Source organism: Xiphias gladius, chromosome 14 (genome assembly GCF_016859285.1).
Source record: "Xiphias gladius isolate SHS-SW01 ecotype Sanya breed wild chromosome 14, ASM1685928v1, whole genome shotgun sequence".
Taxonomy (NCBI): Eukaryota; Metazoa; Chordata; class Actinopteri; order Istiophoriformes; family Xiphiidae; genus Xiphias; species Xiphias gladius.
In genome coordinates, this window is record NC_053413.1 from 16,616,682 (window position 1) to 16,638,386 (window position 21,705).

At 42.3% G+C, this 21,705-nt stretch overlaps 3 protein-coding genes across 5 annotated transcripts; 2 read left to right on the forward strand and 1 right to left on the reverse strand.

Moving 5' to 3' along the window:
• The first annotated feature begins 704 nt into the window (after positions 1 to 704).
• dhx30 (DEAH (Asp-Glu-Ala-His) box helicase 30) lies at positions 705 to 10,082 on the forward strand. Its single transcript, XM_040144652.1, has 19 exons — positions 705 to 881; positions 1,867 to 2,003; positions 2,116 to 2,226; positions 2,330 to 2,599; positions 2,692 to 2,841; positions 2,919 to 3,071; positions 3,747 to 4,217; positions 5,111 to 5,494; positions 5,579 to 5,657; positions 5,776 to 5,880; positions 6,015 to 6,190; positions 6,347 to 6,553; positions 6,663 to 6,744; positions 6,869 to 7,062; positions 7,182 to 7,341; positions 8,280 to 8,437; positions 8,555 to 8,658; positions 8,744 to 8,883; positions 9,479 to 10,082. Exons 1-19 carry the CDS (start codon positions 710 to 712, stop codon positions 9,736 to 9,738), a joined length of 3,513 nt encoding a protein of 1,170 aa, XP_040000586.1. The 5' UTR covers positions 705 to 709; the 3' UTR covers positions 9,739 to 10,082.
• Positions 10,083 to 10,155: 73 nt separating this feature from the next.
• LOC120798962 (alanine aminotransferase 2) lies at positions 10,156 to 21,058 on the reverse strand. The gene is given in 10 exon segments (XM_040143760.1): positions 10,156 to 10,180; positions 10,182 to 10,244; positions 10,465 to 10,565; positions 11,037 to 11,068; positions 11,071 to 11,176; positions 11,300 to 11,474; positions 12,067 to 12,203; positions 12,305 to 12,387; positions 12,486 to 12,732; positions 20,978 to 21,058. Coding segments are annotated over 10 exon segments (1,050 nt in total).
• Positions 15,177 to 21,484, forward strand: LOC120798672 (ranBP-type and C3HC4-type zinc finger-containing protein 1-like). 3 transcript variants are annotated; one of them, XM_040143147.1, is made up of 10 exons: positions 15,177 to 15,220; positions 15,483 to 16,044; positions 17,786 to 17,960; positions 18,906 to 18,998; positions 19,103 to 19,244; positions 19,340 to 19,430; positions 19,537 to 19,822; positions 20,383 to 20,486; positions 20,590 to 20,691; positions 20,785 to 21,484. In XM_040143147.1, exons 2-10 carry the CDS (start codon positions 15,781 to 15,783, stop codon positions 20,836 to 20,838), a joined length of 1,311 nt encoding a protein of 436 aa, XP_039999081.1. In that variant the 5' UTR covers positions 15,177 to 15,220; positions 15,483 to 15,780; the 3' UTR covers positions 20,839 to 21,484. The 3 variants fall into 3 exon arrangements, with proteins under 3 accessions (XP_039999081.1, XP_039999082.1, XP_039999083.1); XM_040143148.1 differs by having other exon boundaries at positions 15,616 to 16,044; XM_040143149.1 differs by having other exon boundaries at positions 15,183 to 16,044; positions 20,593 to 20,691.
• The last annotated feature ends 221 nt before the right edge of the window (positions 21,485 to 21,705 follow it).

Sequence of the window (21,705 nt, forward strand, 5' to 3'; positions counted from 1 at the left end):
TTAATGAAATGACTGATAAAGAGTCAGTAAAACCATAAATTGATAATTGAGGGATTTGACATGTTCAAAATGTATAAAGGGAGTCATGTACCCTTTAAAATCTACTTAATTTATTCAACAAAAGATTTTGAAATCAAGGTGTTTTTAAGGGGTTTAGTTTTTGCCTTTTCAGAACCCTTTTAATTGTTTAAAAAAACCTTGAAATGATCATCAAGGAATCGGTCAAATATTTCAAATTATTGTGTAAATTAAAGGCATGCACACCTTAAAATGTCCTTAATTTATTAATTAAGGTCTTCTGGAATCGAGATTTTTTTAAAGGGTTTTGCCTTTTGGTTAATGCAACAAAATAGAACCTGAAATGGATGGTTAAGGACTTGGACAAATATTCCAGATTTTTGTGTACATTAAGCAGAAGGTCTTGCACTCCATGATGAGTACCCAGGGTGTTTTTACATTTTTCAAATTTATTTTAAATGAATTTCAAAGATTAAGAGATGTCTGGCTAATTTAGATTCAAGTGTTTGGTGTGTTTTCAGGGACAAATATAGGTTTAATTCATGTTATTTTATTTTTATTTTATTTTATTTTAAACCCCTGAGAAGAAAGTTTTATAGGAATAATTTATTCTCCTCGCCAAACGGTGTCGCTGTGAACACCACTGTCTACTTCCGCTCACTGCCGCAGAAGAAGAAATTGCATTTTAAAAATGGCGGTAGCCGGTGTTTCACTCATGCGACTGAAAGGGCTGAGCAAAATCGCCAAATGTGTTTATACAGGAGGCAAAACAGCGTCCAACTGGACCAGGGAAATGCGGTGGTACACGACTAAACCCGGAAGCTTTGAGGAACCCGTTGCATCTTATTTTCATACTAAACGAGGTGAGTGAAAACGGTTGTTAGGTAAGTTAGCTATCGGCTAACAGGTGACAGCTCGCAGCAGTGCTAAGCCTCAAGGACATCCATCCAGAAAACATAACTTTCACTCTTATATACAATGGTTTACCTGAGCATTAAATAAACAATAGTAACATAATAAATAAATTAATACAAGCCTTTCAGAAGAGTTATAAATAAAAGCAAAGTTTTCATGGCTGTAACATTGTAGTAAGACTTAATTGTGTCAAAACACCTCTTCACCACAACTTAAAAAAAAAACTAGGAACGGCCTAGACTTACTGAATACACATTTATGTAGGTAAAATCTGTCAATTTAAAAAATAACATAAATAAAAGCAATGCGGCCATTTTCCTTTTGGTAATTAAAGATACAAAAGCAACCATTTTTAAAAGAAAATCACTGAAGAGATGCGTTTTGAATTAAGTTTACAACATCGGAGCAGAATTTCTTAGTATGGATTCAAGATCAAAACAAATGAACCTGTGTTTCAGTGCTGGTTTCACAGAAGGAGCAGCAGGAGTCAATGTTCTTAGGATGAACTGATTTACCTGGGTAGAATTAATGGAGTGGTCTGAAAGTGATTTCTCTCGCAAAGTCCAGGCTTTCTTCCTTTTCCACAACACCAGACCAGTACGAGACGACTGAAGGTGTACTGTAAAAAATCCATGTTTTTTTTTTGTTTGTTTGTTTGTTTGTTTTTTTGCCCACATCAGTTTTCACAAGGATCAGGAAAATGAAAATTAATGTCTTTCAGCAACGTAACGACTCCAGAGGAAATGGTATCAAAACCAAGGAAGAAATCTTTAGGAGTTACTGGAGCAGCTTAAGCTGCATGAAATTCTGAATAGTTATGTGGCTGACCATTTGGTCTTAGCAGCTGGCCTGCCATCGGAAAATTATTCTGACACCAATTCTCCAAGAACTGTATGTGTGTCTGAGCTTTTTTTTTTTTTTTTTTCTATTTAGATAACCTTAGCCCAGACCTCCTGAAGGAGTTTCCAGATCCCAAAAGCCTCTTGAATAACACCATCTCTCGGTCACTGGGAGTCAGCGACCTGTCCCAGTTCATCCAGTACAGCTACACTGAACATGCGGGTATCAAGGTCAGAACAAAAGTCATGTTGATATGGGGTTTCTGGACCCACTGTATACTTGAGAGCTTGTGTCTCTAATAGGTGATTTTAAAAAAATTTTGTTGAAACTTTGTTTCTCTAGAAAGCCATTGTCACACTGCTGTGGCCCTGCAAGATTGAAGAGGAGGGTTATGGTTCCAAGAGGAGTGATGCAGAACGATTTGCTGCAGCTGCTGCTTGTCTCAAGCTCAAAGTAAGACTTAGGGCTGTAAAAAGCGGACACATTTCTTTTTTACTTTACTTTTTCTGTAATGATTTCCTCCGTCTCTCCCCTTCCCTTCTCTCTTTGTGCACAGGAAATGGGTGTGATTGGTCCAAACAATCAGCTCCCCAGGAGGAGAGCTGGCAGGGGGAGAGGAGGGATACATTCACCCTTTTATGATAACGAGGACGACTCTTGGAAAGATAATGTCCATGTGTCTAAAGCTAAAGCAGATGCACAAAAACAATACCTCCCTCCCGTAGAAGATACCGCCAATGTCGCTGAAGCTCTCTCCCTTTTTCCTCAACCTAAATCTCTCCTGGGCAGAGTCATCCAGGTGGCCACATCATCCGACAGAATCAAGGTCAGTGGCTGTCATCCTTGCCACAATGACAGCTAATCGCTCTTAGATCATCAGATATTCTAAATTCAGCTGTCTGTCATCTGTCATTAAAGGAGCTAATGAAGTTCAGAACAACAGGAGGGAAGCAAAAGAAGTGTGAACTAACCCTGCACTGGCCTGAGGAGATGACGTTCACAGCTACAGCAAGCAATAGAGTGACAGCAGAGAAGAAAGCTGCAGCTCTTGCCTGCATGACTCTGAAGGTGGGAATGACTTAGGCGAAATACCATGCTCTCACATGTTCAAGCTGTACTAAGATCTGTCATGTCACCTGGTTTAGGAGCTACAGCTGCTGGATAAAAACAACAATCCGCTGACTCATGCCAAGTATCACCATGAGAAGGTGAGGGAGGCTGGGGAGAGGGAGAGACGCCCCCTCCCACTGGAAGTCCCAAAATACCTGGAGATTCACATGAGAGAGTATCTCGCACAAGTGAGTGAGATGGATGAAAGTTGAAGGTTTGTTTGTTTGTTTGTTTGTTTGTTTGTTTGTGTTTTTTTTTTTTTCTTGTAATCATGTGTATATATGTGTGTGTGCACTACATGGCCAAAATTTGTGGACACATACTTTTGTGTACTTTTGGTCTGGGGTTGTTTTCATTTTTTTGTGTGTACCTCCTTAGAGAAATCTTAATGTCACAGCATACAATAATATATTAAACAAAAGTGTGTTTATCTTTGTGGCAACAAATCAGGGAAGAGTGGAGGACATTATAGCAGCATAGTAATGCCCTGGGTTTTGGAATCATCATGTTTGGTTGTAATGTTCTGCTGTCCACATGCTTTAGGCCAGTGATTCTCAAGCTTTTTGACTTGTGACCCCACATCCCAGGTTACGGTCTCTTCGATCTAATACTTTTTGTACTTGATCCCAAGAAGGGGAAAGTATTTCACAGGAAAAAAGAAGAGGGAAAAGTCCGAAAAAATATACATCATTTTGTGTAACAGAAATATTTTTATTTCTTAACCCGTCAGTTGTTTTGTGACCTCTCAGATTTATCGTGGGACCTCTTTGAGGGTCCCAACCCCCAGTTTGGGAACCATTGTCATAGGCCATGTGGTGATATTTTAATTTTCTGCCAAAGCTAAAGCCTCATCTTTATAACAGTACCCAGTGGCAACAGAAGTGCAGAAACTATGGGAGGAGGAAGAGGCGAGAGGACAGCAGACAGTAAACCAGGAGGATGAAGAGGAAGAGGAGGACTTGGTGACAGACGCCATCACTGGCAGACCATACAAACCTTTGTCTAAACAGGAGGCTCAGCAGCTCAACATCCACCTACAGGAGGAATGGGAGCAGGTGAACCGTGGACTGAGTGTGGAGCTCCCGGTTGATGGCCACCGTCAGCATGTGGTCTCGGCTGTGCAGTCCTCCAAGGTGGTTGTGATCGCTGGTGAAACAGGATGTGGCAAAACGACACGGATCCCCCGCTTCCTGCTGGAGGAGTGTGTGAGAGGCGGGGAGGGAGCCGAGTGCAACATCCTGGTGACCCAGCCTCGTCGAATCAGCGCTGTATCAGTGGCCCATCGTGTTGCTCATGAGATGGGGCCAGCTCTGAAACACTCTGTGGGATATCAGGTGGATACACATTTGCAGTAAACTGCATTTATTATTTAATGTATTATGTCAATTAGAGCTGAAGAATTTCTTACCATAGTTTAAGTTATTTTTAAAGCAAAAAATGGTAAACATTACCTGGTTCCAGCATCTCATTTGTGATGATTTGCTGCTCTTCTCCTTCTTATGTGATAATAAACTGAATGTCTTTTAGGATTTGCAGTGTTTTTCAGACAAAACATGAAATTTAAAGACATCATGTTCGGCTTTAGAAAAGTGTGGTTGACATTTGTGACTATTTTCACACATTTAATGAACTAAAGGATGAAAAAACAACTGTCAGATTAATCAATTATGAAAATAATTGTATGTTGCAGCCATAATTTTAGTTCACATTTTTTAATTGCAGTACTCAGCTATAGCCCTGGGGGGGGGCACATCTCTTTCTAGTGGCATTAAAGTACAGATAACAGAGGTAGAAATATCAGAAAAGAATTTCCAAACAAAATTAGTGTTTTGAGTTGCTTGGTTTTCTTAAACTGTGAATTATTTAAAGTATTATTATTTTTTATTATTTACTAAGATTATTAACTAATTGGCAGATGTAATATTGACAAATAGTTAAATTTTTCTTTTCGGCATCAGTACTGTTATAAAGAGTGAGCAGTCACAAATTTTCATCGTACCTTTTCATTTAGGAAATGATTTGATTTCATGTGAATTTAATAGACTTTTGCTTCTGGATGGTAGCACCTTTTTTATTAACTTATTTAATTTATTTTTTAAAAAGGATTTCAAGAGTACAGCTGACACTTTCCATTGTAAAGCTGTTACAGTTATTTGTGTTAGTGGGCAAATCTATGACTGTTTTGGAGTTTTTGTACAATAAGTAAGTAATTCTTCTCTGTGCATAGGTGAGACTCGAGAGCCGACCCCCAGAGCACAGCGGAGGAGCCTTGCTCTTCCTCACAGTGGGCGTCCTGCTGAGGAAGCTGCAGTCGAATCCGTCCCTGAGGGGTATCAGTCATGTGGTGGTGGATGAGGTCCATGAGAGAGACATAAACACAGACCTGCTGCTGGCCTTGCTGCGCTCCTGCTTAAGAGAGAACCCCGATTTACGAGTTGTGCTTATGAGCGCTACTGGGGACAACAAGAGGCTGGTCCAGTACTTTGGAGGCTGCCCAATTGTGAAGGTGCCAGGGTTCATGCACCCAGTGAGGGACAGATACTTGGAGGATGTGCTAACAGAGATGGGACGCCCACTGCCAGTCCAAGAGAGAGAGAAGAGAGACAAGCAGGTGAGTCAGGTTTTGATGTGTTACTTCCAGATTTATCCCACTTTAGTGTATTTTGTGTGTAAAATTTCTTTTATCTTGTTTAAGGGAGGAAGAGATGAGATTACACCCGATCTAGATTTAGTAGCTGATGTAATTGAGCACATTGACAGAAAAGGAGAGCCAGGTAACTGATATACTATCTTTTTTACTTACTTTTGCTTTTTTAATAATGCATTTATGGCACTGTTTAAGGTGATGGCCTCAGTTGTATTTCTCAAAACTTCTTTCCCCTCATGATTCAGGTGCAGTGTTGTGTTTCCTCCCCGGATGGCAAGACATCAAGGCAGTTCAGGAGAAACTCGAAGGGAAGCCCCACTTTTCCTCAGGCTCACAGATGATCCTGCCATGTAAGAGCACAGATAAAGACTTGTCTTATGTCTCCCAAGTATAAAAATAGGATTTCTCACTATAAACAGATGCATTTATAGTTTCCTTCCTTTTTTCTTTTTTTTTTTTTCTTTTTTTTTTTTCTTTCTTTTAGTGCACTCTAGTTTATCAGTGGCCGACCAGCAGGCTGTGTTTCAGCGCCCCCAAACGGGCCAGAGGAAGATTGTGCTCACCACCAATATTGCTGAGACCTCTATCACCATAGATGACATTGTCCATGTGGTGGATGCAGGAACTCACAAAGAACAGAATTATGACCCACGGACGAAGGTTGGTGTAATAGAATCTGCATTTAACTCCAGTTTTTTGTTTAACCTTTTCATATCTGCAAAAGTGTAGATTTGTGGATTGTTGTATTTTCTGCTAGAATTATGTAAAACAACAAGAAGTCGGTAAGAATCCAACCTTTTTCGTTTGGTTTTCCAGGTGTCCTGTCTGGACACAGTTTGGATATCCCACTCTAATGTCACTCAAAGAAAAGGGAGAGCAGGGCGATGTCAGCCAGGACAGTCCTACCACCTGTTCCCACGAAAACATTTGGAATCAATGACTCCATTCCCAATCCCTGAGATCCTGCGCACCCCGCTGGAGAGTTTAGTAATGCAGGCTAAAATCCACAGTCCTAACTCCAAGGTACTGACAGAGAACCATGGCTTTTCTGCACTTTTTTTAACTGTTTTATATTGTATTTTTCTGACATTGAATAATGACCTATGCCTTTTTTTTTTTTTTGTGCATGGAGGCTGAAGATTTCTTATCCCAAGTGTTGGACAGTCCAGAGCCAGAAGCTGTCAGATGCGCTGTCCGAAATCTACAAGACATAGGTGAGTAATTCACAACAACTTGTGTTTTGTATGTTGATATTTTAACTAATTTATGTGTCTAATTTTGCAAGTTCATGCATTTATATGCCGGATTAAATTGATGTCAATGCCTTTATTTTGGTAGGAGTTCTGGACAAGACAGAAACCCTGACACCTTTAGGAGAGCGTGTTGCGTGTATGTCATGTGACCCTCGGCTGGGCAAAATGCTGGTCCTGAGTGCCATGTTCAGATGTGTTCTGCCCATGTTGTCTATTGCTGCCTGTCTGACGAGAGAGCCCTTTCACAACAGCCTGCAGAACAGAGCACTAGTCAACAAGGTGACATGTTCTCACACCCACGTGTTTATTCATCTATGCAGTTTTAAAATAAAACAGATTTGACTTCTTCAATATAACATACTGATTTTCATTCAAACATCTGTGCTCTGTGTGTCCAGGCGAAAGAGGCTCTGAGCGGCTCCAGCTACAGTGACTATTTGGTGTTCAGTAGAGCTGTGTTAGGCTGGAGGAGAGTTCAGCAGGAGGGCAACAGAGAGGACAGAGATGAGTATCTGGACAAACACAATCTGTCCAGGGCCAGCCTTCGATTCATCAATGGTTAGTTTAAAGCATCAGTCTCATAGACTTTGTCCCACAAAAACAGACTAGGTCTCAAGTGGCTTATACAAGTGATTTAAGAGAATTTGTGGCATTCACCAATTTTCTCTGTGATACTAATGATATTTACAAGTGGCCCTGACCTGTCGTGAACAGGTCGTCTGCCTTTCTCCACGAGGAGAAAACATTTGTTTGACCTGAAGTCATAATGCCTTAATCTGAATGAATTTGGAGTTTTTAAATACGATACTGAAATTAACTAAAATAAAATATATAACTAAGAACAGACTTAACCTAAAGCTGCTTCAGGGTCTTTTATGCAGGTCGCTGTGGAGGGTCATTCTGTTATAACACCCGCCATGTAACATCAACTGCTGTTGGCTGTGATATTTTCCCATCTAATATCTCTGACTGCCACATGACCACCTCTCTTATTTTTTAAGTGCTGAGTGTTGTGCTTTAGAAAGACATTATTTACCTCAAGTTAAGACATTCCCTCTTTACTTCTGTCACAGTGGAGCGCTGCTCTTATGACATCTCATCAGCAGCTGTACTTATATTTTTTTTTTTGTTTCAGGTCCTCTAATGTCAGTATATGTACACTGCTAAATTGTATTTACAACAGCAGGACTTGAGGCTCTGCCTTGTGAAATTCTTCTTTTTACTCTCTGGTGACATATGTCTGAATGAAACTTGTTCACAAACGGAGCAGGACAGGTGTCCTTGTACGGCAATTTAAGGGCCATGGATTATCTTAATGAGGAAATCTCACCTTCTCGCAAACAGGCAGAATTCATCAGGCTGAAATGAGCTTTTTTTTTTTTTTTAATTTTCTGTGTCCCATGTCACTGGGTCTTAAAAGCCCCCCCTCTAACTTTTTTTTAAATTGTTAACTTTCTTCACAAAATGATTCATTTTATTGTGTCATCCTGTTGTAGGGCTCATCTCTCAGTTCAGTGAGAACCTGCATGAAGCTGAGATGGTTTCTCGTGCCAGTGAGTGCCAGCGTCACACTTCTCTCTACAATGAACACAGCAACCAGGATGAGCTGCTTAAAGCTGTGCTGCTGGCTGGACTCTATCCCAACCTCATTCAGGTACATGGCAACTTCTTGTGAACCTGTTCCTCTGTTTTTTGCTAATACCACATGCTGAGTTTGGATTCCAGCTTGACAAGGATGGAAAAATCTTTCGTTTATTGTGCTTTGTGTTAGGTGAAGAAAGGTGTCGTGACCAAAGGAGGGCGCTTTCGCCCCAATGGTGTGCTTTTCCGCACACTCAGTGGACCAGTGCTGCTTCACCGCTCATCAGTGAACAGGTTTGAGTACACTCAAGTCTGACTACAGCAGGTGTTGACTTACATAATGCGTATGTAAACGTTACGTCTTCCTTTTGTGTTGTAGAGGAGAGGAAGAGTTCCCCAGTCGCTGGTTGACCTTCTTCTCCGCAGTCAAGTCCAGCGGGAACGTTTTCATCAGAGACTCTTCTGTGGTCCATCCACTCGCCCTGCTGCTGCTAACAGACTGTGATATCACGGAGACAGGTAGGACATGTACCGCTGTCCATGAAGAAGATTCAAATAACAAATGCACTGGTGTTTCTAGGTGCTAAGGAGAGTCTGCAGGATTGTAGGGCACGCTCACCCTGCCCTTAGCTTGGTCATCGCACTAAATAGCAATTTAACTTCACTTCAGTTTATTCAGTCTGACATTGTGTTCATTTTAGCCGTTTTTTGAAATGGAGGAGTTGTTGTTATTGCTTTAACCGATCAGTAGTGACTGACTTACCCACCCTGTCAACGTCAGTTTCAGTCCGCTAGAAGCTGCAGTTGCTAGGAGCAGTTAACATTTTTCACTTCCAATAAAGTAATATTCTGATTTTTAAAAATTGTTTCTGTAAATTCAGCAACCTGTATAGCAGCTTAAATCTCATCAGTTTTTTTTGTTTTTGTCTTTTGCCATTCTTTGACTCTTGCAAGAAAGTTGACGTCACCATTCTTAATCCCACCGACAAATCTGATTGGTTTAGTTGGTTTTCGATCTGGTCAAGGCTACCCGTAACTAATCATTATTATGTATGTGTGTGTGTGTGTGTGTGTGTGTGTGTATGTGTGTATGTATTTTTCTCCTATGTCCTAGTGAGCAGAGACAGAGTGGAAGTGTCATTTCCTGGTCGCTCTCTGGTGCGCTGTGAGTTGACGGTTGAGATTTGGGAGCTGCTTTGGGAGCTACGCACTTCGATTCAGACCATGCTGTATCGAAACCTCAGCAATCCCAACAACGCAATCACCCACTCTTCTCAAGATGGAAAGCTCATCTCCTTACTTGTGGAGCTGCTCAGCAATACAGACTCAAATCCTTTTGCTCAAAATCACAACAGCGACAGTGAGGTGGATTGATGACGATGAACGCATGTGTACGCTAGATCTGGCTGGTACAGAGGAACCAAAAAAGATTATGGGAGACAGAGAGAGAGTTGTTTGTTTTGTTTTTTTTTTTTTTTGTTAAATTGAGATAAATGATAAACTCGAACTGTAGCGTGAGGAAATCCATTTGTATGGATTGTGAAGTAAGGTTTATTGTTTATGGTTATTTGCTTTCTGAAAAGCATAAATTGAATTTTACTCCAACGAGTAAAGACGAAGGTTGCCTGGCCGAAAGGTCATTAAAATGGACTGCATGCAGTAAATGTCATATTTATTGTAATAAATATTAACATGTCAACGTGAGGGGAAAACGGCTGATTTCTTTTATTCTCTGCACTGAATAAGTGAACTCATAACTTTTTTTTTTTTTTTTTTTTAAGAGCCTTTTATTTATGAAAAATCCTTCATAAACTGTGTGAAAGCTGGTCAGGTGTTTTAGTAATTCCTCCATGATGTCCACAGGGGTCATAATGTAAAATCTGCAGAAAGAAAGGAGGGTTACAGACCTGAGGTGTAAAATGAGTTAAACCTCTATTTACAGTGCACAGTTCAATATTTCAAAAGTACATTGAATGTAACTGGCCTATGAAATCCAGCCCTTATCTTTATCCATATCAGTTTGTCTACTAATAAACATGCTTTTTATTTGGTATTTGTTAAAGTTGTATTTAGACACTTGATTTATCCGCAGTATTATACCTGATGTGTTGGGTGCCCTCCTTTTTGTCGATGCTGATTAACACACCAGCCTCCTCTAGCAGTCTGACACAGTAGAACGTATCTGGCTGCAGCCCCACATCCTAAAATATCCAAAGACACCCCATTTTATGACTGATGTACCGATGTGACAGCTGTGGCCGGAGCCATTATGTTTTCAGGTTCTCTGTCCATATGCCCTATTCTCGTGAATGCGATATCTCACGAACGACTTGAGGAAGTTTCTTCAATTTTGGCACAAATGTTCAAACGGACTCGAGGCTGAACTGACTACAGCTGCTGGTCAAAGGTCAGAGGTCAAGGTCACTGTGACCTAACAAAACACATTTTTGGCCATAACTCAAGAATTGATATGCCAAATATGATGAAACACACTTAATACCTTTTACTAAATCCCTTTAAAGTCTGCTACATATGAGTCTGGACAGGTATGGATGTAAACGGCAACGTCAGTGGTTGGCAAAGGCAAACAACTGCGAGGCGGTAATTCTAGTTAATGATTATATTGCTCTGGTTTTGCAGTGTATACTTGGTTATATAAACAGTACTGTAACCTTTGCTCTGTGGATTGCTTTAGGTGGAACACAAATGCCCCACCTTCCACTGGTTGGCAGCTGAAACCCAGCAGACTGTTTAAAACGGCATAGGTTCTCGTCACATTATGACTCAGCACGGTCCTGATGTGTTGTGTCTCCTGCAGAAGAGAGAGTTGAAGGCAAGAACAAAAGAAAATCTCAAACTGGGACATAGAGTAATACCATTTTTAACATTTCAAGAAAAGCAGGCTATCAAACATCCTACAAAACAGGATAGTCACCTGATTATACAGAGGGTATGAGGAATCCCCTAGTTGTGGAGGGTTCGTCATCAGATCCAGGGCAACCTGACCCAATACGGGGGCACAGCTGTCTTTCGAGAACAGTTTGTAGATGTATGTCATAACAGCAGGGTCCAGGTTTACCAGCTCCACATATCCACCACGCAGACCACACCTGGTGGGAGAGACAAATCCAAATAGAGCTGTATCGCTGACAAAATAATCTCACCAGGTGCACATTTAGTCAGGAGCTTTTGGTGGTATCGTATGTCCCTCTGTGCTTTAGGGACTTCTCGTCAACACTTCACTTAACAGAGCATAATATAGCTGTTGGCACACGTGTGTTTATTAATGTATTCATCCCATGGGCACCCACACCGTAAGTGGGAGCCTCTGTATAAACTGATAATGAATGACAATGCAGTAAAACACTATTATAATAATATACAATATGTCTTCATAGGAAAAGTAGAAATTGCTCACAAATACTGTACATTGATAAACACTTGAAATGCCCTCATAGCTGCATACAACTACATTATAGTGTTTAATAAACGGTTTATTAAATGTTTGTCTTTAAGGGAATTAATATTACGTGTTACCAACTTCTCGTCTTCTTCTTCATCATCTTTACAACCTTGTAGTGAGATTATTTTGTAAACTGCCTTTTCCAGGGTCATGAATGAACTTTATTTCAAGTTTTGTGAAGATCACCTGGCACAGAGTAGCTGACAAACTTCAGATACTCATCAGGACTGAGAACTTGCTCTCCCACGAAGCCCTTGGATGCTGAGTGGAAGGACGCCAGCTCCACTGTGTCTGAGAGAGGAGGCCCCATCTCCGCTAGAATCCTCTTGTAGGAGACAAACGCACAGTTTTCCCCATAAACGCAGTCCTGATAAACCTGTTATAAGGGACATAGATCCACATGTTAATATGCTGTATACGTGCATTTATGTGTATGAATCTTTCATTATGTTTGGATAGATAACAATGCTTTAAGACATCCATTTCATCAGCCAGAAGGAAGAGCCTCTTCTCCGAAACAAACTGGATCACCTCTTGCATTGATTTTCTGCTTTGAACGTGACCCATAGGCGACACAGCATGAAAGCAACCATGTGCTATATAGTCTTTGATACAAAAATATACTTAGATTATCTCCATTCGTTTTTTTTTTTTTTACAACCTGATGGATTTCCAGGGTTGATGACATACAGAGAAACAGGGTTACAGACTCCCTTTGCAGATTCCAGCGCTCGATGGAGCTCCACCACCTGAAGCTCCCAGCCCTGCTCCTCACTCAGGTAGTAGGGAACGATGACTGCTCCACGTCCCGTTATGGACAAAATGGTGGTTTCGTGGCATGGCACAGGAATTAAAACACCTGTTGTGGTTGAAGCCTCGTTGTTCACCGGGACATTAAGAATGTTCTAGTAAGCACAGGAAAAGATTGGGTTAACTTCAAGAGGATGATAATTTACAGGAGGAATAGGCTGGATAAAACATACATACAGAGTGTTACAGACCTGGTTGAAATTATTGGCATCCCTGAATTATAAGCACAGAATTTAGAATATCTTAAGAAATAAATGCAAATTAACCAATTTTGTATGATCAAAATTAACACATATACAAACAGAAAAGGTACAAAGACACAATTATTGGCAGCCTTCACTATTATTTGGTTGCAGAACTTTTGGCAGCAATCACAGCCTCTAAACATTTCTTGTAGCCATCTAGAAGCTTCTCTCACCCGTCTGCTGTTAGTTTCTGCCTCTCTTCCATTGCTATGAGTTCAAGCTCTTTGAGTTCAAGTCCTTTTTGCAATGGCAGATTTCAGCTCCCTCCAAAAGTTTACAATGGGATTCAGGTCAGGACTCACTGCTGGCCGGTTTCAAACAGTCCATCTTTTCCTTTTCAACCATTCTTTTGTGCTTCTGGATGTGTGCTTTGTGTCGTTGTTCTACTGAAAGACCAGAGAACTTTGCCCGAAACGTAGTCTTCTGACACTAGGTAACACAATTCGCTCTAAAATGCCTTGGTCATCTTCTGGTATCATCATTCCTTTAATACATTCAGTGCCTCCAGTACCAGAGGCAGCGGGCAGCCCCACGGCATGATGGAACCTCCACCATGTTTTACTGTAGGTAGGGTCTTCTTTTCCTTATGGGCTTCATTTTGTTGTCTATAAACAAACTGATGCACTGCATTCCCAAGGAGCTCTACTTTGGTTTCATCTGTCTATAGAAAATTATCCGAAAAAGACAAAAGAAAGTTTTTGCAAACATCAGTCTTGCCTTTTTGTGCCTTTCTTTCAATAGTGGTGTCCTCCTTGGCCTTCGACCAAGGAGCCCTACTGATCTCCTGCAGAACACACATCTCTGCAAATTGTCTGTAACTTCTATCAGACAGGACCAGTGGCTGTCTTGAGCTGAGCTGTGTCTGCTGGTCAACTTGCTGCAAGCTCAATTATGTAAATGACGATAGGACGTCTAGTTAAAGATACACATGGGAAAAATGTGTTTGTCCGAGCCTTATTAACAGACACAGTTTAGGGACAATCTGTTGTAGGCAGTCTGACATTTACCCTTTCATTAGGTATTAAGTTTTAACTCATGACTGCGAATGGCACCAGGCTGAAATTACAAACATCTTATCTTAGACTGTAACCACTAGAGTATCAGTCCACATTTTTATAGTTTACAATCATAGAAGTCCTAACAGAGATCTGCATTAGTCAACTATTCAGTTTGATCTGTATAATCAATATATTAAATCCATATAAAGATATTTAGTACACATAAGAGACGAAAATCCAAATCAAGAAAATTTTATCATCTCTTCCAAGGCTACAAAGTCACAAAAGTATAAGCAAGTGGCTGCATTAAACTGGTAATGAATATCTCAATTGTCTGTACTTATACCCAACTATCTCACAATATCAAAATGCAGTACACCACAGGCAAAAAATGTGGGTGTTACTGTTGAGTGGAATAGAACCAGATTATATGCATGAGGGAGACAAAAGGTCAGGCTTTTTGTTCCCCTCATGCAGAGAAGTTTCTGCCTTCATGACAAAAAGGCTCAACTGCTGCAGTGAACTGATCTCAGGTCTTCGCAGAAAGTGTATAAATCAATTACAACTCATACAAAGTTCTCCTGCCGAAGTTTGAACTGGCGCACAGCCCACATCACTCTGACTCCAAAGTTCCTATACTGCCACTCAGTTAATCTTGAGATATATTTTAGGATCCTATTATATACAGACTACAGCAAAACTGAGCACACCCCTGTGCAATGTCACCAAGATGCTGGATGTTTTTTTTTTTTGTATAACTCTTTGGTGAGTGGGTTACAAACCAACCTCTTAACTCAGCTCCTGAAATCCCGTGTAACCTGTCGCTATATACAGTATTTAGCTGTTTTCTGTTAAATGTTTTGTACTTCTCAAGTATCACTTTATAAAGTATGTTGTTATGCCCTATATCTGTGGGAGGTGTTTGTTTAATTTATTTCTTTTACTGTTTTCTGATTTCCAAGCTTTTGTGCTGTTTAATTGTTTTTGTCCGTAGTGTGTGGGAAGGCAGAAAACAGTTTTTAACCGAATCGGTCCAACAGGTGGTACTATTTTTTTTTTTCTTTTTGTTTGTCCTGATAAAATAAAAATAAATACTTTTTTCTCTTTTTTTTTAAATTGTGTAAGCGCCTGTGTTGATGATTGGTGCCCTTCCCAGGAAGGAGTATTTTTCTTTTTGTAGATGACATACCATGTTTCCTCAAATAATAACCGATAGTTGATTAAAAATGGCTGGGGGCGTGGTCAGGACGAGCAAATAAAAGCTGGCCTGCAACTACCGGCCAGGTACAAAAGAAGGGTGGATCCATTCCTGACACCTGTTCATGCAAGTGAAGTATTATGTACGTTTCTATCGATCAAAACGAGGCTTCGTACTAAAATATGACCGATAATACGTATCGAGCAGAGGGAATTACAAATAAAGGCCTGCTTCTAATACAAGTCTGCTTCAAATAAAGGCCCTGAGGAAATACGGTGTATACATATACAATCTCAGAGAGTAATTAATTGTAATTAATTTAAAAATTGATTTCTGGTAATTATGAGATAGTAAGTGATGATTGTGAGATACAGAAGTCTTTTTTTTGTCTTTTGTAAATGCAGTGCGCTTCCGTCATCGTAGCAACATTGTTAGGACGGATGTTTCACGGCCACGTTTCTCTACGGAGATAAATAAGGGATGTACTCCTGCACTTCCTGTTTTGTTTTTCTTTCGCTCCGTGGTCGGGTCGGGTAGATATGGAAGAATTTGCGAGGCGAGGAGAAAACCACAGCCTGCCCGTTAAGAAACGCGCTCTCCTCAGACACCGGTGGACCTTATAAACCACACAGAAGCAGCGGGCAGCGATAACGTCCGCAGCCGGGCTTCAGACACCCTCACCCAGCCTCTGGTGTCCGCGACATGGCACTCAGCTCGGGCGGCTGGGCTCCTCCAGCCCCCGTCCCTGCGCCGTCCCAGCAGGCTGCATGCGGCGGGCCTGCGCCGACGGCTTGCTGCAGTACTGTTTTGATGTCAGTCCGGGTTTCGGTCTGCCACTCCGGGATTCGGCCCCTGTGCCTCCCCGGAGCAGGCAGCGAGACTCTTCGCCTACAGCTCAGCATGGACCCGAGCCGGGCCGGAGAGTTCAGACTGGCGCTGCGAGACACGAGCGGAAACCGCAGTGTGGTGAGAGTTCGCACATACACCTGTGTGTTTAGGAGAAGTGCTGTCACCATGCGCTTAGATATGTTTGTGATGAACCATCTTATTATACAACATTTAATTTTAATAGCAGCACGGGCCTGTACACGCCATTTTATGGAGCAGTCAGCCAGAGACATGCAGCTCCACAGATTAAGATTTCGGGGGTTAAAATTATCTAGATTTCTTTCTGTGCATGACTATATCGTGGCAGGCGGTTGCAACACCAACCAAGACTTTCCTCTGGATCCACTATAACAATTATGTGCCAAACGTTTAGCAAAATCTGAACTTTCCCTCTTAATTTGCTTTTTAACTGTACTCATCTGACAGTGACTCCAGTTTAGTCCTAATTATTTTGCAAATGGTATAACCTGCATGATGTAAACAGCCTCAAATTGTTGTTTATGAGTTATCAATATTGTACCAATTTAAGAGGGCTTTTAGTTTCATTTTCTTCTCAGCCTCCCCATCATTCAGTTTTATTAGAACCATGACAGCATCAGGGGGAAATCCTTCAGTAGAGATTGTAGTGGTAAACTGCTTCTGTGAGACTCTCCTGGACTTAGTGGGAAACCAAGTGGGTATTTTCCATTATACAGGGGAAAAAAAAGTCAAACCACAAAACCAGAAGGTTTCGACTGGGCTTCGACTGACCTTTACTCTGGCCCCCGAAATAGCAAACTCATTTTGTAAACCTGAGGCCGACAAAACCTAGACTGACTGAGGATGGCTGAGCAAAGTTTGGTCATGTAGAAGGGAGGCTGACAAACTGAGCTTGAGAAATCCTGCTGTGGACCTCCGTAAGAAAGATAAAGCCTTTTGATTCAACTAACAACATAGCATTTCTCTTGTGCCCCATTTAGGCCAAACTTCATGTATTTTTTTGCCCAACTATGTTTTCTCTCTCCATTTTTCATTCATTTTTTGGTATGTAATGAGTATTGCAGCATGGGTCCACTAGTGTGTTACCTATAAAAGAGACATTCCAATCATTTAGCGTTGCACTTCCATAAAGTTGGGGACTCACAGGAGACAGATTTTTTCTGTAGAAAACAATGGTCAGAATGGAGGCAGCAGTGGATGAGATATGTGGGTCAAGCTCCAAAAACACAGGGTCATACAATTCCCATAATGCAACTAAATAGTGTTTATCATTAGACACTCCCTGCCTGGTAAATGTCCATGTCTTTCAAACTCTACACTCCAAGTTTATTAGCAGACTTCATGGTGAAATGTTTAAGTCTTGACTTTACAAAGCTCCTCCAGAGCCACAGAAGACTTTTAAACACCAGCTGTTTTCACAGGTTGAATCTTCCGTACTGTAGAGCTAAAACAGTGACTCGATTTGATTGATTGGCCCATCACTAGGACAGCAATCTGCAATTATTTTGATAATGGATAAAATTGTTTTTGTCATTTTTCGAGCTAAAATGTTTGCTTGTTTCCAGCTTTTCAAACGTGAAGATTTGCCTATAAATAAAAGGTTTTTTGGATTATGGACTGTTTGGTCGGACAAAACAATCAATTTGAAGATTTCACAGTAAATATACATGTTTTTTTAAATTTTTTTATTGGATTAGGAGTAATTGGTGTAACCCTTTTCTTTCTTTTGTTTTTATTAATAGAAATGAATAAAATGCACTACATTCCCTGCATTATGACCTAGCAGAATGACAGGCCTTTTGAGATCTGGTTGTTTTTTGTTTTTTGTTTTTTCCCTCAGTTCATTGCAGAGTTTGACCTGCGCTCGGTGCAGTATGAGGTCAAGTCCCCTCGCTGCCATGAGATGCGTCTTGCTGCTCCGCCCCAAGACTGCATCCGCTTCAATTTCCGCTGCGACCGAGAGGCCGAGGAGTGGGCCACGGTGGTGATGTCGTCACTGAGAGAGGCACACAGGGGTCAGTCTGACAGCTGTTTTCTTTACTCCGCAACTTGCTTTGTGACCCATGGTTCAATTCAAAAGAAAATGATACATGCTTGATAATTGAAAAATGTGGTTAATAAATGTGTATTAAATAGTTCTTATCACGTCACACACACACTGCAATTATTCAAGAACAAAATAGCACTTAGATTATATAGATATTAAAGCTTATGTCATTTATTCTTACAGCATAGCACTAATAATTATGTGGACTATCAGTGACCTGAAAAATAAAATATAAAACAAGACTATTCCTATGATGTGTCCACATCTGGATTTCTGCTTCTTTTAGGCCAGGTAGAAAATAGGGTAAACCAAGAAACGGCATATTTTGGCCTCAGATGAAAACGAATGACTAAATGAGCTACTGCTGCATGTGAAAAGTTTCAAGAGACACCTGCACTTTGAGTAAAGAGTGGAAGGGCAAATCAGTTTCCACAGACGTGAAACAGAGAGACCAGATGCGCTGCTGCTTAAGCTCTTTAGGCTACTCCTCACCGTCTAGTGAGTGTTTCGGACACACAATTGTGGCCAGTTTTCAGAGCAGAAGAACAAGCGCTTTAGGTGCCCTGTGGCTGATTTGCAGGTGAAAGCTTTTGACCAGCCTTGTGTCCGCTACCCAGAAGACATAAGTTGCTAAAAAAAAACTCTGTCAATGTGGTTTCTTGTAGCAACTGTAAACTGGGAACATAAGGATATGTTAAGAAAGTTATGGGTTAAAAGCAACGTGTCTGCAAATTAAATATAGGTAAGAAAATGCCAGCTCCTGTGTCTGTGACCTGGATTCAACTGAGACATGAAAGTTGTTCAAACCTTTTCCCTGCGATTGAAGTGTGTTTGTTTGGGCCTTTGTCATATATATATACTGATACTGATACCGGTCGTTGTTGTTGTTGTTGTCTCGCCGCTCCTCTGTCAGTTGCAAATATCAACACGTGTGAATCAGACGGCAGACAGGACCACACAGCGGCAGCCGCGGAGCAGTGGAGCTCGGCCTCGCTGCCACTCACCGGTGAGTATCGCCGTTGGTCATCGTGTACGGTTGACCCCGCCCCCCCTTCTCCGTTACTGTGCCCGACAAACGTCCCGGTTGACTGCCGCCTCCTTGCTTTGCAGAGGAGCTGTGCTTGGAGCTCGCCAGGGCGATTGAGGCGGGCGACGCCCAGGCCGCCTCCCAGCACGCATCCGCCCTGGCCCGGCAGAAGGCGGTGCTGACGATTCAACCGTCTGAGAAGAACTACGCCGACGCCGAGATTAGGTGAGAGGTGTCGGGCCAAGGTGGCCCCGGCTGATGCGTTTCCCCAGGGCCGTGTGCGTCTGGCTGCGACTTACCGTGCCGGTTCTGTGTTGCAGTTTATCCGTGGTGGTGGAGGATGTCTCGTCTTCCTGTTGTGTCACGGTGAAGGTTTTCCCCTACATGACCGTGGCTGCTCTCAAGCAACAGGTCAGTCAACTGCCAGGTGACCGGTAGTGAAATGCAGACAACCAGGCGGCGGCTCTTGCGGCTCTTGCACCTCTTACCGGCGTCTCCCGCCCTTCTCCTCCTGCAGGTGTTCCTCGAGTACGGCTTCCACCCCCGCGTGCAGCGCTGGGTGATCGGTCAGTGTTTGTGCACCGAGCCGAGGTCACTGGCGTCCTACGGCGTGCAGAAGGACGGCGACACGGCGTACCTCTACCTGATCTCCGCCCGGCAAGCCCGCATCACCCGCCACCTGTTCCAGCAGGACCTGGAGAGCGCCCTCCTCGCCCCGCCCCTCCCGCCGGGCAACGGACCCGCCTCCCAAGATTGGAGGGGCTACAGCACCCTGCCCTCGAAACTACCCCACAGCAACCAGGGTCAGCTCGATAAATACCCCCGATAATCTGGGGCTTTTGACTCCGGGACGTTAGATTCAGTGCTTTTAGTGATTTGAGGTTAAAGTGCTTCCTCTCAGCTGGAAGGGGGTTCAGCGGTGTTTACACTGGGGTTGGCAGCCGTCGCGTAAAACACGGAGTCACTCCTGTAGTTGGAAACCAAAAGACGCGTCGCGTATTCAAACGATACCGGACGCGCTTTGTCCCGTGAGTTTCGATAAATCAATCCAGTGCTAATCTAAGGAAGATAAATACAACAGGTGAGACTATTGAGACAGGGCGATTTGTATGAGATGGAAGGAACCCAAGTTTCTTCAGCGCTTCCCTCCTCCACCGTCCATCCGATATGGATGTAACCAGGCACGTCGGCCTCGTACTCACTGTTTAGTCTGAAATCCAGCGTGCTGCAGTACAGAGCCAGCACCAGAAAAAAAACATGCATCACTTTGCAAATATTTACTGACCCACTGTAAATACCACCTTCAACCCAGAGAGAGCACGACTCTGTGAACTCGTTTTATTGTTGTGTTTATCAATTCCAGGGAACACAGGTGGAGGAAGCGATAGACCCAGTGATATCAAAGATGTTCTCGACATAGAGAATCTGCAACTGAATGATCCCACCAACAAAGCCAGTAAAACGCAGGTGTGTGACCAGTTCGTACGGTGTGCTTCTCATAAGTAGGCAGAAAAGTACATTTACCCCAAACCTTGTCCTTCTAAATCTGTATCAACCTTTATCCTCTCAGCAGACAGAGTGGGCTTGTCCTTCATGCACTTTCATCAACAAGCCATCTCGTCCGGGCTGCGAAATTTGCGCTACGGCCAGACCCGACACACACATCCAGCAGGTAAAGCATGATCTCTCACAATCAGTACCCTTGTGCTGCTCCTCTTAGCATTTCACCTCAGTGACAGTCACTCCTTTTTCGTCTCTCACAAAGGAGAAAGGAAGGCGAGAGGACCGGGGAGAGTCCGGTTTAAGCAGCAGCAGCTGACTGCCCATCCTCACAGTCTGGTTGCAATTTCTCACTCACTTACACACACACGCACACGCACGCACGCACGCACACACACACGCACACACACAGGGTGAGGATTCTACATCTGCCGCATAGATGTTGAACAAATACTCACATCAAGACTGTCAAGTGCACTGAGAGTCCTGTGACCGCTGGCTGGCTGCTGAAGACTGGAGCGTTTGAAGCACTGTAGCATGACAGAGACTCAGACGATGAACTGCAGCGGCAGCTTCGACCCGTTTATATGGACATGACACGACCATGACCTACATCTGAATTTGGCCTGACCTCTTTATTTATTTTAGTGTGTGCGTGTGTGTGTGTGTGTGTGTGTGTGTGTGTGTGTGTGTGTGTGTGTGTGTGTGTGTGTGTGTGTGTGTGTTGCAAACGACACAAACGGCCTAATATTTATTTTAGGGGAGAAAGACATGATGTAAGTTCTTTGCATTTGATTGTGGCTGAAGTTGAGGGAATGTCGTACTTTCAGTTTCTGCCAACTGTGAAGCGAGAGGAAAAGTAAAGCCTTGTGCAATACCCTGTTCTGTTCAAGTGTGTCATCTGTTGGTGCCAAAATCAATGTTGGGAATTAAAAAAAAAAAAAAAAGCCATGTGAACAGAGAAGGAATGTTGCATTTACAGGGTTGTCAAGTGTTTTTATTTTTTTATAACATTGTATTAAGTGTATTATTTTTAACAAGATGCATTGAGTAATTGATGTACATTTTAGCAGTTGATATAATTTTTCTTGATTCCCTCTGAGCTGTGACAGCAGTGGAATTATCTGTTTTCAGTACATAATACTGTAAAAACTTGCATTAGCTGAATAAACATAATGGAACTAAA